Genomic DNA, 16221 nt, shown 5'->3' with positions numbered 1-16221 from the left:
CCAAATTCCAATGCTATAATGCAAGAATTGGAAACAATCCCCTCAGACGGACTGCAGCCGAAAGCATTGGTTGCAGGTAATAGGTAATAATATCTTCTCTGCAGCTTGTATGACGGCTGTTTCGCTCTTCAAGCCGAAAAATGTGACTGCTGCGCAGCAGAAATAGGCAACCACGAACATAATAAAAAATCAGCCAAAGCGGGGGTGCCCTCATGTGTGGCGCTTCGCCTTGCGAATTTTATTCATTTATTTAGTTTAATATATAAACTATATTAAATTTTATTTATTTTCCAAAATCAATTACTTAAAATATTCGTTGCCAGAGAAAACTTTGATGGAAATGTTGCAATCGTAATTAACTAATTGTATCGTAGTTAATGGTAAACTATTAAATAGTATAAAAAATATTTTCCAAGTACCATTGTATTTCATTTCTTATTTTTTCATTGTCAACTCAACGTTGATAACCAATCGATATTCAATTGTATTTTTTTATCAGATGACCAGACGAGTTCATGGCCCCGCTTTGGTTAGGTATTAAAGGCCATATCCATAGATAACGTGCATACCGTTCTAGAGCATTATCAGACAATTCTACACCACTGCTGTCTCATTATTTATGAGCGGTACGGGTACATGACCCCGATCACCTAAGTTGTTTAGTCTACTGCACTATCTCAACTCATTCGTAGTAGTACTACGAATTATGTTCAGTAGCTTTTACCTTTTTAAATTCTTTTCGTCTATACGGGAGTGCCTCTGCGGTAGCTACCAGGTATTTAACCTAAGGTAGTTTTGCAATTCAAATTCCACGTCGGATCTAAAGCGAAATGGCGTCAATCACGTGTTCTTTAGCTCTAATCACCCGTGTCCATGTCACGTGTTTGTGCAACTAGTTTCACGTATGTTTATCGCGGGCTTATCATTCAGTAATGGCCGTTTTGAAACGGAACAAAGGTTACAGAAGACATTAGCTGTGCAACTTGACGGTATTTAGGCAGAGTAACATTGCTGATGGTAGTAAAGTGCAATCTCAAGAGTTTCCGCTAAGTACAGTCCTACCTATATTTGCCATTAAACGATTTTGATAATTTTCTCTTTAGGTTAGAGCCCCGCGAGCTTACATACTCGCTCAGTTACGCTGGCATAGCCTCTAAAGGCTACCAGCTTAAGTAGGAAAAAAAATCTTAGGAGGGTGTGACAGTAATTTTAATATAATTTACATTTTGACCTCACTCTCAAGGTGGCAGCATTGACTTAACTATGTGTAAGGGATCCTGTAACCGTCGAACACCAAGCATGAGTTTTTGAAAGGCGCGCGATAAATATAAGTTATGTTCAATGGTTACATTAGAACTGGTTCAGTTGCCGTAAAAGGCGGTAACCTATGGGCAAGTTGTTATACCTCGGGCAGATGTTGCAGATGAGCTGAAACAACTTGGAGAAGACAACTAAGAAGAAAATCCAGCTGGACTGGACAGCGCTTGGACAACTACGTGGAATCTTTTCGTTGGCCATTCTACACTGTCTGGAAACGAAAGCTTTCAACCAGTCCGTCCTAATGGTTATATCAACGGAACCAGGACGTGAACGCTCACAGTTATGGCTAGTTTGAAGTCGTCGTGGCCTAAAGGATAAGACGTCCGGTGCATTCGTTGTTGCGATGCACCGGTGTTCGAATCCCGCGGGCGGGTACCAATTTTTCGAATGAAATACGTACTTAACAAATGTTCACGATTGACTTCCACGGTGAAGGAATAACATCGTGTAATAAAAATCAAACCCGCAAAATTATAATTTGCGTAATCACTGGTGGTAGGACCTATTGTGAGTCCGCACGGCTAGGTACCACCGCCCTGCCTATTTCTGCCGTGAAGCAGTAATGCGTTTCGGTTTGAAGGGTGGGATAGCCGTTGTAACTATACTGAGACCTTAGAACTTATATGGGCTCCAGTAACCACTTAACACCAGGTGGGCTGTGAGCTCGTCCACCCATCTAAGCAATAAAAAAAAAATCATCACCTCAAGGTGTCACGGAAAGATATGGCTCTTTCCAAGAGATGGCTCAGAGATTCTCTGGAGGATAAAGGATAAGTAAGGGAAAAATAAATAAAATCAGGAATGAGGTTATTCGACAGAGAACTAAAGTCCACATGTGTAGCTTAGAGAGTCAACAAGCTGCAGTAGCAGTGAACTAGATATATGTGCCGTAAAACTGACGATCGCAGAGGAATATGGGTTCTTGAGTGGTGACCGCGCATCGGCAACCGTAATGCAGGACTCTGCCCAGTCAGGTGGAGCAATGACTTGCAAATTGTAGCCGGCATGAAGTGGATGAGGAGAACCGAAAGCCGACCTCATTTATGTAAATTGGAAGAGACCTATGTACAGAGGTGAAGGACTGCGATGATGATGAAGATGATTATGATGTATACATTTTTGTTTGACATGTCATAATATTGCGTAATATGTATTTAACATAATTAGTTTCTTGTCTTGAATGTTTTTATTTAAATCAGATAAATTTCTTGATTGTCCTATTCTATTGATAGGTTATTAAAGCCGTCATAAGTCTTTAATAATGATAAAAGCCTGGGGATTAAGTTGAGGATTAAAAAATCAAAACTATGATTAGTTCTAAAGGTTCAACGAATCGTCCTATATTAAAATTATAATACAAGGAAAAAATATATCTTATCTTAATCGTAATAATGACACACTATAAAACCTACTCATAAAAACAATAAAACAAAAATAAAAACAATGCTGGGCTTAACATTAAAAGCTAGTAAAGGAAACGTTGCATCACAAAGCGTTTCACAGAAAAAAAAGTGTTGCGTATGTTTTACGATATCCTTATAGTGTGTTCACTATAAGATATTTTAGAAGCACTTTTTTGCTGTTTTTCTCTGGATCTTTATATTATCTTATATTCTCTATAAGTGTGGGAAATTTCATACTCCTCCGTCCGCGCAATTTTAGTAAAAAGGGGTGCAATGTTTTTGCTTGACGTATTAATATATAGATAAATGTTTATTTATTTATTTATTATATTATTTATTTATTACATTTTTTTTTTCGTAATTTATTTAAAACTAAAAATAACTCACATGAAATTTAACTTAAACAGTAGCCGTATTATCATTATCACAATAGAGATTCCAGTTTTTCTACAATTTTTTTCACTTTAGTATGATCATTTGAAACATGGGTCGTTAAATTTTGTCGCCGGAGTTGGGATTGCTGAGTTTACGAATCATCGAGGCTGTCATAAAACAACCATGTGGCTGGTACGTCTGTGGCATGTGAGGAGATGGGCTGAAACCGGAGACGTTCTGTGCCAGAGGTCTGTTGAGGCAGAAACGACTACCTTGATTGTAGTTCTGCGGGCTGCTGCAACCTCCAACAAAGCTTTGTGTATTACGTTGCATTCTAAAAGTAAAATTTAAATACAAATTAAATAAATTTTATATTAAATAATTAATTAATTATATTAAAAATTAAATTGGATAAAACTAGCTAAATTGACGGTTGACAACCAGATGGCATCATGGAAGAGAAACGATAAAACCATCGCTGTTAACCATCATCGCTGTTAACGATAAGACCACCCATTGTACATTTTTGTATTTATTATTTTAAGTTTTTGTTTATTTTAGTATACAATAAAGCAAATTCTCCCTTCTGTCTCTTTCTCTCACAGAGTAAAGTGAGATGGATGAGTATGAATTAAGGATACAATTAAAGACGACTTACTCGGTGGTGAAGTAGTTAAAACTATTTATTGCTTCCGAGAGCGTCGTGGTTTTGATTAAGACTTTGGGCAAATAGGTTTTTATTTATTTATATAGTACATTTCTTAGTCGGTGAATGAGCGCACGGTCCCTTATGTGAAGTACCGTAGCTAATAACATCACTACATTAATGCCACCACCCCCTTTGAGACATGAATCTAAGTTTCAACTATATAGAATAAAGAATGTTCTACTCTTCAACCCGAAATGCAATTAATAATTTTCGCTAAATATAGACAGGATGGTGCTGCCTACTCGTGTAGGCTCAATTTTTTTTTATTGCCTTTGAAGGCACACGAGCGTACGGCCCACCTGATGGTAAGTGGTTACCGTCGCCCATGGACTTCAGCAATGCCATGAGCAGAGCCAAGCCGCTGCCTACCGACGCCTTTTTTTCTTTCTTTTTTCCTGCCTATGCTGATAGGCTTGAGAGGCTAAATTAGCGTTACCCTAGCATTTAGGTGAGCTCTCGGAGCTCAAACCGGAGGTGTTGCTAACACTGGCTCTAACAAAAGCAGTTCTTCGCCGAATCTACCATCGGATCGAAAACGCGACCCACTAAGAAGATCCGGCGAGAAAATCAGTAGGCTGTGTCTGTGGTTTAATTTACTCGCCGAGCTCAAGACGGCCCACCCCAATTTTATCTGGCTTTTTAAAATCTATCTATTTTTATTTATTACAACTTTTATTATTATGTATATCTCTGGTCCGTAGCACAGGGAATCTTAGTTTAGGGCTAAATAGACGTGTGTGATTTATCTACGATTACGTAAATCTAATAAATAAATAAAAAACCAAAACATCAATGTTCGCATTAAGCAAAGTAATACTTACATTATTTTCAATTGTTGACTGAATTCGCAAATGAGGCCCTTCAAACAAGGTGTTGTTTGCGATTGCTTATTAATTTGCTGGAAAAGTGTTCAAAGCTACCTTATATACTATTGTCTTGTTGGTCCTGTTATCAGTTTAATCATTATCGCCATGTGTTTCTTTTTGCAAATGGCGAAACTGAAATTTCTTTTGGATCGGTCAATATTATTTGAAGAGTTCCGTAGAGATTATTGCCTTAATTTTCCTTGGTGTAAGATAGTAGAACTTACAGATGTTACGTGATTATTAAAGCCTATGGAGACATTATACTTAGTCTGGCCATAAATACTGTTACAATTAAAAATAAAGAAAATATTACATTTGAATTTGGAATCTGTCATTTTTATATGATTGCTCATTGAGTTTTCTCATTTTGGCGCCAATACATTGTACAATGTTTTGCGATATTAAAATGGAGTGGGGTGATAAAGAGAACCGAATCGCTGTGATTGCATTACACAAAATAGGTATGGGCCAAATGCAATTTTTAAAACTCTCCATACGCTTGGTATTAGTAAAATGTTTGTGTACCGGGCTATTAATAGGTGCAATGAGACCTCCTCTGTTTGTGACAGAAAAAGATCTGGCCGTCCACGTAGTGTTCGTACGAAAAAGGTGGTCAAAGCAGTAAGGGAAAGAATTCGAAGAAATCCTGTCCGAAAGCAAAAGATTTTATCTCGGGAGATGAAGATAGCACCTAGAACCATGTCGCGTATTTTAAAAGATGACTTAGGACTTGCAGCCTATAAGAGACGTACTGGTCATTTCTTAACTGATAATTTAAAAGAGAATAGGGTGGTAAAATCGAAACAACTACTGAAGTGGTACGCAAAGGGAGGGCATAGAAATTTTTTGTTTACGGATGAGATTTTTTTTACAATTGAGCAACATTTTAACAAACAAAATTACCGTATTTATGCTTAAAGCTCTAAGGAAGCTTCCCAATTAGTCGACAGAGTGCAACGTGGGCACTATCCGACTTCAGTGATGGCTTGGTGGGGTATTAGCTATGAAGGAGTGACTGAGCCATACTTTTGTGAAAAAGGTATCAAAACATCGGCACAAGTGTATCAAGATACCATTCTTGAGAAGGTAGTGAAGCCCCTTAACAACACCATGTTCAATAATCAAGAATGGTCCTTCTAGCAAGACTCGGTGCCAGGTCATAAAGCTCGGTCTACGCAGTCTTGGTTGGAAACGAACTTTCGGACTTCATCAGAGCTGAAGACTGGCCGTCGTCTAGTCCCGATCTTAATCTGCTGGATTATGATTTATGGTCAGTTTTAGAGAGTACGGCTTGCTCTAAACGCCATGATAATTTGGAGTCCCTAAAACAATCCGTACGATTGGCAGTGAAAATTTTTCCCATGGAAAGAGTGCGTGCTTCTATTGACAACTGGCCTCAACGTTTAAAGGACTGTATTGCAGCCAATGGAGACCACTTCGAATAAGCTTTTTATACTTTAATTTTTTTTATATTTATGTATAACACAACTAACTCTAACATACTGTAAAAGTAATAAATGTTATTTGCAATAGAATTTTTTTAATTTTTAATTGTAACAGTATTTATGGCCAGACTAAGTATATAGGTAATATATAAGTATAAGTAAATCCACGCAGGATCTTCATGGTGACCGTAAATTAGAACCAATAAGTAAGTATCTTCAGAAGATTTTTTTGGAATAGCGGCGCAACACAGTATCTCTCTTATCGTGGCTGAATCTAATTACATATCCGGACAACATACAGTCGCCGTCACCTCATACAGTTTATTTTGGACCCTCCCGATCTACACTCCGTGCTTTTAGGCATTTCAAGCACCAGTTACCGTTTTCCAAGAACCGGGCGTAAGCGAAGTTCGACGGGTAACTTAAGTCATAGAGCTCGAATCAATCCAGAAATACATGAAGTCAGCGTCGGAACGGTACTTCTATAAAGCTATGCGTCATGATAATCGCCTTATCGATGCCGCCGATTCGGTAGTAGATTCATTAGTGAAGCAGCTGTTCTTGAGTTGTTAGTCCTTTGGAGGCGCTCGGGCAGCTGGTAGCAAAACCCACCCTTCTTGGCTGAGCCTCTACTCGTCCACTTGTCCTGATGAAACTAGAAAGATCATCGAGGCACCAGTAATCCCTCATTCTTAAAAAAAACTTATCCATTGTTTTTTTTTGTTCCATTATCCTGACGAGGGTCGTCAGGGTTTACGATTATTCATACCCGAAGACATGTTAGTGTTTTGCCCCAAGTACGTAAGATTTTTCTGGATTTCTCCAGGATACCATCATCAGATCTTGACGATTACAGGAGCATTCAGGAAATCTACCCTAAAAGAATATAGAGTTATCAGAATTGGTTCAAGCTTTCTCGAGAAATCAGTGAACATACATAGAAAAAAAAATTGTGGTCGAATTAATAACTTCCTCTTTTGAAGTCGGTTAAAAGGTGTGATTTTGGTACCTTAAATAATTCCTTAACATTCTATTATTCAAAAATGTTTTCACTTTCTACGTAAATGAAGGGGCGTGTAAAATTTAGCGTTATGTCAAAGTAACTATTCCACGCCGACGAAATCACGGGCAAAAGCTAGTCAAATATATAAAATCCAAGACAATATAATAAAAAAAGACTTCGTTAAGATATATCCGGTACATCAATATAGAACAAACTTAGTTTATTTAAAATAATTTATACTTTTTACTTTTTCGTTCGGCTAACTACCGAAGTGTGTTTTTTTTTAAATTTTTTTAAATTACATATTAACTATTACGTACTAAGTACCTGATTAAAACTCAGAAATTTGTCGTATGATATTATTATTTAGTTTTTTGTTGTTAGCACATGTTACTGTTTCCAATTTGAAAATCTGCTCGTAAGTTTTTAACTTTCACAAAAGGCGATTGATCTAATATTTTACTTCACTAGAATAATGTATTGTACCTTTCTATGGAGACAGATTGTCGCACAACATAGTAAAACACGTTCAAGACAAAAGAGAATAAATAAATTTACAGGTGCTGAACTCTAATTCTATATTATTATTTTTAGCAAATTCTGTGATAAAGAGACATTGCGGCTATTGTTATCGTTTCTATTTCTAAAAATATCACTCGGAAGCTAAATGCAAACAACGGCGTTAGCACGATAGTATGGCATGATTATGTTTATTTATCATGGATTAATTCTTTAATTGCTCAACAGGATAAACTACAGTTGGATTTTAAAACGTCAAAATATTATTAAGTCGATGATTTCATAGAAAAATAGTATTACTCAACAATTTAGGCTTGATGATGTTATACAATAAAGAGGCAACGTTTTTATAGTTCAAATTATTAATTAAAATAAGCTAGATAAAAGACGAGTTCGCGGCCCATCTATACTAGTCTATATCTATACTAGTATATAAATCTACAGTGGTTTTTACGGATGTTCCGTTATAACTACTGAACCATTCATCCGATTGACTTGAAACTTGGTATCCATGTAGAAAATACAAGTACTATTAAGTGCTACATAATATGTACTATTAGCCTATCCATTAGGATAGCCTAATATTTATATGAGTGTTGGACTCCTTAATAATAATGACAATAAATAATAATCTTAATTTTAAATACCAAGCGAAGCAAGCGAGTACGGCTAGTCTGGTGATAAAGTTACTGACGTCCATAAACATCATAGTGTAGGGGAATGATACCCCGCCCCGCTTAGCTTACTATGCAGATATTGTGCATATAGTAATGAGCAGCATACGTTAGTCAGTCAGTGGTCAACGTGCAGCGATCCACCGCGGTCGCTGACGCGAATAAACATGTAATTAATACGTAGTGTTTTATTGACCACTCCGATGAGGTTTTCGGAGAAGAGCGCACAATAAACCCTCAACATCAACTAAACCTCACACTGGTGACCCCGACGTGATCCCCTACAATAGCATGAATGCCGCTATATTGTAAATATAGTAGCTGTACCACACTTTGAATCGTAGCGCATTACTGCTTCCCGGCAGAATTAGGCAGCGTGTTACCTAGCCGTGCGGGATCACAATACGCTTTTACCTGTAAATGTGGGGTCGTGATTGTAGTGTGCTAACAGAGACCACTGCAACCCGTTCTTTTGTAAATCTTTTAGTCGCCTTACATGGCATGCGTTATAATTTCCCCCAAATACATTATCATTACCATTCCGCTTAGAAATACCGAAAGAAAATACAGCTTTGGTGTTGGAATTTCTATAAAACGAACAGATTTAACTCATTATGAGTCTTCGTAAAAGTTTTTTTTTTTGAGAAATTAGATAATGTATTTATGTTTCATTATTATTCATGAATTCATGTATGATTTAATTTTTGTATGCTTGTGATAAGATTGATTTCGCAGTAATACTTTCATGTTTATTATATTAGGTGATTATTTGTTTTATTATGACACATTTTAACAAATGATAGGATATCGTTGCGTTGCTCATATGTTTTTCCTCCTCTCCGCTCCTCCGCTATTTGGTCCGGCCATCGTTTGGGACCTCTACCCCTAGGCCTTTTCCCCTCTATTTTACCGGTCACCACAAGGCGTTCTAAATTGCTGGTATCCCTGCGTGCAACATGACCAAAATACCGCAATATTCTTTGTAGGCAGGTTGTGGATAGACGTGGAATCTTTTATATTTTTAACTGCCTGAGAACAGATATGTTGGTGCGGCGGGTCGTCCATGGTATTCGTAGCACACGTCGCCAGCACCACATCTCAAGAGCGTCGATTCTCTGCCTATCTGCGGCTTTGAGCGTCCACGTCTCTGCACTGTATAGAGCAATGGAGAAGACAAGGGTGCGGACCAGATATATTTTAGTCCGGTGGGTAATATTACGGTCTCTCCAAATTTTGCTCAGTTGGGTCATTGCAGATTTTGCTATGCCAGTCCGTCTCCGTATTTCCGGTTCGCTACTTCCTTTGGTGGTAATCAGTGAGCCAAGGTATGGGAACTGGGTTACGGTTTCGTAGTCATGTAGAAATTGTTGCGTTAGATAGCTTTGAAACGGTCAATGATCATTAGCTTGGTTTTGGATTTATTAATAGCAAGCCCCATTTCCATACTGACGGTTTCCAGTTTGTAAAGTAGCTCCGCCATTTCATTTTCCGATGAAGCGAAGAGGGTGGTATCGTCCGCGTACCTGAGATTCGATATCTTTACTCCGCCTATCTTTATGCCACCTTCCCAACCATCTAGAGTTTGTCAGCTATTCTGGCAACTTCATGTATAAGGTTCCCATTTTTGTCCTCTATCACCCACGAAGATGGTTTGAACTTCCGCGTTATTTGCCTGACCTTACGGAAGAGATCAGCAGTTTGATATTTGTCCGCGTGACGTTCGATTTCAGTACAGATATCTTCTAGAAATTTGTTTTTGTCTCTTCTACATTGTCTTTGAATTATACTCGTGAGTGGTGAGTACTCTCCCACGAATTTTTCAGATCTTACGCCACATTTAAGTTCCTTCCGTAAACTTACATTAGACCAAACCTCTTCTGACATCCAATACTTTTTGTCTTGATACATCAATAATAAGTGGAACAACATCAATAATAAGTAAAACCGTAATCTTGTGTTGCCGGCAGCTTGAACACATATGAATCTATATTTATCTCTTACAAGAAAGAATTAAGAAAACATATTATAACTTTAAAGAGAACACGAAATGGGAGTGAGGATTTATTAAATTTTTATTGGAATTCTAATCTTTAGTAAACAACTAAAAAAATCATTTTTTATAGTCATCGATGCTAAACGACAGTGCTGCTCAATTAATGATCGGTCACGAACTATGGTAAAGTCGGCAGCAAAATCAATAATTTTTAAGCCTCTTTTAAAAGGCTATAGTGTCCAAATTCCAATGCTATAATGCAAGAATTGGAAACAATCCCCTCAGACGGACTGCAGCCGAAAGCATTGGTTGCAGGTAATAGGTAATAATATCTGCTCTGCAGCTTGTATGACGGCTGTTTCGCTCTTCAAGCCGAAAAATGTGACTGCTGCGCAGCAGAAATAGGCAACCACGAACATAATAAAAAATCAGCCAAAGCGGGGGTGCCCTCATGTGTGGCGCTTCGCCTTGCGAATTTTATTCATTTATTTAGTTTAATATATAAACTATTTTAAATTTTATTTATTTTCCAAAATCAATTACTTAAAATATTCGTTGCCAGAGAAAACTTTGATGGAAATGTTGCAATCGTAATTAACTAATTGTATCGTAGTTAATGGTAAACTATTAAATAGTATAAAAAAATATTTTCCAAGTACCATTGTATTTCATTTCTTATTTTTTCATTGTCAACTCAACGTTGATAACCAATCGATATTCAGTTGTATTTTTTAATTATTATTAATATATATAATATTAAAGGCCATATCCATAGATAACGTGCATACCGTTCTAGAGCATTATCAGACAATTCTACAACACTGTTGTCTCATTATTTATGAGCGGTACGGGTACATGACCCCGATCACCTAAGTTGTTTAGTCTACTGCACTATCTCAACTCATTCGTAGTAGCACTACGAATTATGTTCAGTAGCTTTTACCTTTTTAAATTCTTTTCGTCTATACGGGAGTGCCTCTGCGGTAGCTACCAGGTATTTAACCTAAGGTAGTTTTGCAATTCAAATTCCACGTCGGATCTAAAGCGAAATGGCGTCAATCACGTGTTCTTTAGCTCTAATCACACGTGTCCATGTCACGTGTTTGTGCAACTAGTTTCACGTATGTTTATCGCGGGCTTATCATTCAGTAATGGCCGTTTTGAAAAGGAACAAAGGTTACCGAAGACATTAGCTGTGCAACTTGACGGTATTTAGGTAGAGTAACATTGCTGATGGTAGTAAAGTGCAATCTCAAGAATTGCAATCTCAATAAAGATGATTATGATGTATAAATTTTTGTTTGACATGTGATATTGCGTAATATGTATTTAACATAATTAGTTTCTTGTCTTGAATGTTTTTATTTAAATCAGATAAATTTCTTGATTGTCCTATTCTATTGATAGGTTATTAAAGCCGTCATAAGTCTTTAATAATGATAAAAGCCTGGGGATTAAGTTGAGGATTAAAAAATCAAAACTATGATTAGCTCTAAAGGTTCAGTGAATCGTCCTGTATTAAAATTATAATACAAGGAAAAAATATATCTTATCTTAATCGTAATAATGACACACTATAAAACCTACTCATAAAAACAATAAAACAAAAATAAAAGCAATGATGGGCTTAACATTAAAAGCTGTTAAAGGAAACGTTGCATCACAAAGCGTTTCACAGAAAAAAAGTATTGCGTAAAACACACTTTAAGATATCTGAGAAGCACTTTTCTTGCTATTTTTCTCTGGGACTTTGTTATACAACCTCCAATATCATTCGCTAGATCACTTCGTCAATATTTCTGACACCGAATGTTTATGCGCTTACGCATTTTTGTTTGCGATAGTTCTAGTTTGTCCTAGTTCTATTAAAGTAAGACAGGTGGTGCGCGAGGTACTGGGTAAATTGAAAAAAAGATTTGACTGTTCCTGGGTCGGGCGTATTGTAAGTCGAACGGGTCTACACTATCTCTAAGCTGTTTTCTGTTTTGTAGTAGCAGTCACTCTTTCCTGTCTAAAGTATCAAGATATTGGTGGGACCGTGACGCGTGCATATCATTACGTTTATGGCTCTGATTTAAGTCGTCGTGGCCTAAAGGATAAAACGTCTGGTGCATTCGTATGTAGCGATGCACCGGTGTTCGAATCCCGCAGGCGGGTACCAATTTTTCTAATGAAATACGTACTCAACAAACGTTCACGATTGACTTCCACGGTGAAGGAATAACATCGTGTAATAAAAATCAAACCCGCAAAATTATAATTTGCGTAATTACTGGTGGTAGGACCTCTTGTGAGTCCGCACGGGTAGGTACCACCTCCCCACTTATTTCTGCCGTGAAGCAGTAATGCGTTTCGGTTTGAAGGGTGGGGTAGCCGTTGTGACTATACTGAGACCTTAGAACTTATATCTCAAGGTGTGTGGCGCATTTACGTTGTAGATGTCTATGGGCTCCAGTAACCACTTAATACCAGGTGGGCTGTGAGCTCGTTTACACATCTAAGCAATAAAAAATAAATAAAAAAAACTCATATAGAATTGAGTCCGACTCGAAGAATTCCCTGTAAGCGATAAAGCTGCCCATTAATACTGATTTTCGTTTTGTTCTAAATTTTATTAAAAAAAACTGGAATTATACTTTCAAATTTAGTCTTTAGTGTTTTCTTTTCACTATATGTTTATCTTTTTCATCAATATGGACACGATAAAAACACAGTTATGAAATACGAGTTTCGTCGCGCTAGCAATTACGCCGCACAAACGGCTGACAACATTAATGACGTGTATGGAGTGTACACTACAAACGGACGCACGGCTCGTTAGGCTGCGTGCACACGGTATTATCGTGCACGTTTTCTTTGTAATCGTAATTTTAACGTACAATCACCCGGATGTTCATATGGTATATTTTCATTCGTGTAAAAATGAACGTGTGAACGAGATAGAGAACATCTACCGTATGAACACTCGGGCGATTGTTCGTTAAAATAACGAATACAAAGAAAACGTGCAAGAAAATGCCGTGTGAACTCGGCTTTATTGGCTTGATATGCAACGCTACCGACATGAAATTTATGATCTAAAAAATGAACGCCGTGGTCGCCCGAAAACTAAAGCCATCAACGGGGAATGAAAGGGGATAGTGGAAGCTTACGATACTGTTTGGTGGTCTTGTGCTGGTATAAATGATCACAGTTTCTTGTGTATTGTGAGGAACTGGACACAACGATGGAGGAGCTCTAAAATATCAGATCAGCCTTCGTTAATCGCTCGTCTCCCCTGCTCCTACATGACAACGGTCCACCTCATACGGCACAACAGACATTTTCTAAGCTACTAGAGCTAGGTTTAGAAGTTTTGCGTCATCCAGCGTACTCAACAGACCTTGCGACGACAGACTTCTACGTTTTGCGAAGTTTGGACAATGTCTTAGAAGGAAAAAAAATAAACATTCCGAGAGACAGTACAAAATGTATTTAAAGAGTTAGTTGGCTCCCGTACCCTTGATTTCTTCAACAAGGGTATTAACAAATTACCACTGAGCTCACAGAGATGCATCGATGCCACGGGTTGATTAATGGAAATAAAAATTTATTATAATAATAAAAAGGATTAACTTTCTTATACTAAATGCTAATATTGTAGGTAAAGACCTAATAATATTAAATCTGTTTTAGACTGACAGGTTAAATGGAAAATTCCATTATATAATTTTGTTACGTAATTCACATTGATAGTTGGAGAGAAAATCAAAACACCGAAATAAATAAATTCGAAACTTGAAATATTTATTATATTTAATATTAAACTTAATTACGCTTCACCGACTTGCAATAAATATCGATCGATGTTCGTTTACATTATATATTATTTATCAATTGCTTTACATTGAAAATCTAAATATAATATAAATACGGCTTATCATTATGTATTACTATTCATGTAGTTACAAGAGAGATTCGGCTTAACAAATTATTTTGGCTGAAAACTGGGATCGAAACGTGGCGGGGTTGTGTTGCTTATTTTCCGGATTGTAGCTGCTGGCATGAAGCATGCGTTATGTGGCATGTTCTGTGGTGGGACTTGACCGGGCGGGAAACCAGGTCCAGGCTGCATGGGCATTCCATACCCGGGATTTGGCGGCATCTGTCCTGGCATAGTGGGCATGCTTGGGTAGCCGGTATTTTGTGATGGACGTTGCATTCTGTAAACATTGAAACAGTCTGTTTTAGAACATCTTTAATTATTCATAAAATAAATTATAATAAAATTAAAACTAATACTAATTAGTTGTACATATACATATATCAGTCAGTTCTGTCACTTATGTAAAACAAATTTAGTTCAGTAATTAAAACCGTTTGAAATCATCTCACTTTCATTTGACACTTTACAATAATTTCTAGAATCTATGCATGATACTCACATGATAATTTGATTTGGACAACCGGACAGCTGATTAGATAAACACAATGTGAACTTGAAGAATTCTTCTGAAAGTTCTAGATGGGGATCGTTGCAATCGACTGGCATTTGTTCATAGCGTAAGTTTTATTTATACTTTTGCTTTATCGGATTAAAACATAGCAAGATATGTTTTGCTATCTCATCTGATTTGACTATACGCTGGTATATTAAATTATAAGGATATATTTTATTCTGTATTCACTGGTTGTTTTTAAAAGCAATACTTAATAACATGACATTCATAAAATGGCAGTTGAATTAAGGGTGATTTTCTGGCAACTAATCCTTTGAAATTATAAGAGTGTTTTATTTATATGTATAGGAACGAATAACACATACATCTATTCATGGTATGTATAATAAAACCAATGCATGTAACCATTTTTAATTCAAGGTGTTTTGTGTAAAATTTAAGCAAATTTAAGCAAGTCCAATGACTTGAGGGTGTACTCGTATAGTGACAGTGCCGTCTTCAAATATTAATATAGTCGAATAAAATAGGTGGTTTTTATTACTTTTTATAAATAAAAAATTCCTGAACACTTTTTATTCTAAATCACAAGACCGGTGGTCGTTACGTCCAATGAATTTTACTTTCTTTTTGAGGAGTATTTCTGCCGATAGTTCGTTAGTGAGCGCTTCTGGCAAACTATACAATTTCTTCACAACTTTGTAGCAGACATTAGATGATTGCCGCTGAATGTCAAAACACCCAGTTAAATGTGTATCCTGCATGCCTAACAGGAGCAAATCCTATATTGAGACCGTTGAATGCAAAACCTTTAATGAATTAATGAAGTAATCCTTAAAACAATTTAAATAGGCAAAGACAAATCATCTAAGTACCTACCATTTTCTCCTGTGTTTATCCACATATTTTCTTAAATTGAGTACCTATTAAAAAGTTTTAGCGTGAGGCATCACAAAATTTTAAATGACATCACAAAAATTTTATTGAAAATTCAGTATATAACGATAGAATAAATTTCCGCACACTGCCCTCTTAATTTATCTGTTTCATTTATGTATTTTGATCCATTGTATTCGTATGGTATACTTTATTTTGTTCGGTGTGATCGATATAGCCCTAATTACTACAATTACACAATTTGAAAATATTTATCGCTAGTAAGCTTTTACTTCTGCGTTATCAAAGTCATTCTTAATTAAGATTTTATCTTTTCGATACTGAGACGTGACTTTTAAATACAGGAAATCGATGCAGAGGCCCTTGTCGGATATCTTCTTTCGTTAAAACAAAACAAATATGTTTGTGTAGTGCTGTTGAATCATCATAATAATTCTAATAAAGAGGAAAATTATCGGATTATACCGATTTGTTTTTTTTTTATATTTCAAATAACGATTATTTTCTGTGATAAATGATTTTATTTACTCAGCAGATTAATGTTTTAATAGTAAGGATTTTATCGTAATTTTAATGATAAA

General features: G+C 36.6%; 1 protein-coding gene and 1 long non-coding RNA gene across 2 annotated transcripts; both read right to left on the bottom strand.

Moving 5' to 3' along the window:
- Nucleotides 1–3028: 3028 nt before the first annotated feature.
- LOC149502817 (uncharacterized) lies at nucleotides 3029–4747 on the bottom strand. The gene is made up of 2 exons (XR_016323234.1): nucleotides 4629–4747; nucleotides 3029–3432 (listed from the first exon to the last, which is right to left on the bottom strand). It is a non-coding gene; the product is annotated as an uncharacterized LOC149502817 (long non-coding RNA).
- A 9321-nt stretch (nucleotides 4748–14068) lies between these two features.
- On the bottom strand, nucleotides 14069–14890 carry LOC114250821 (uncharacterized). The gene is made up of 2 exons (XM_028184857.2): nucleotides 14732–14890; nucleotides 14069–14509 (listed from the first exon to the last, which is right to left on the bottom strand). The coding sequence occupies exons 1-2, from the start codon at nucleotides 14836–14838 to the stop codon at nucleotides 14278–14280; spliced, it is 339 nt and encodes a 112-aa protein (XP_028040658.2). The 5' UTR covers nucleotides 14839–14890; the 3' UTR covers nucleotides 14069–14277.
- Between the last annotated feature and the right edge of the window lie 1331 nt (nucleotides 14891–16221).

The sequence above is a fragment of the Bombyx mandarina genome, chromosome 06, assembly GCF_030267445.1.
Source record: "Bombyx mandarina strain Sakado chromosome 06, ASM3026744v2".
NCBI classification, from domain to species: domain Eukaryota; kingdom Metazoa; phylum Arthropoda; class Insecta; order Lepidoptera; family Bombycidae; genus Bombyx; species Bombyx mandarina.
This window is presented reverse-complemented; position numbering and strand designations above follow the sequence as displayed.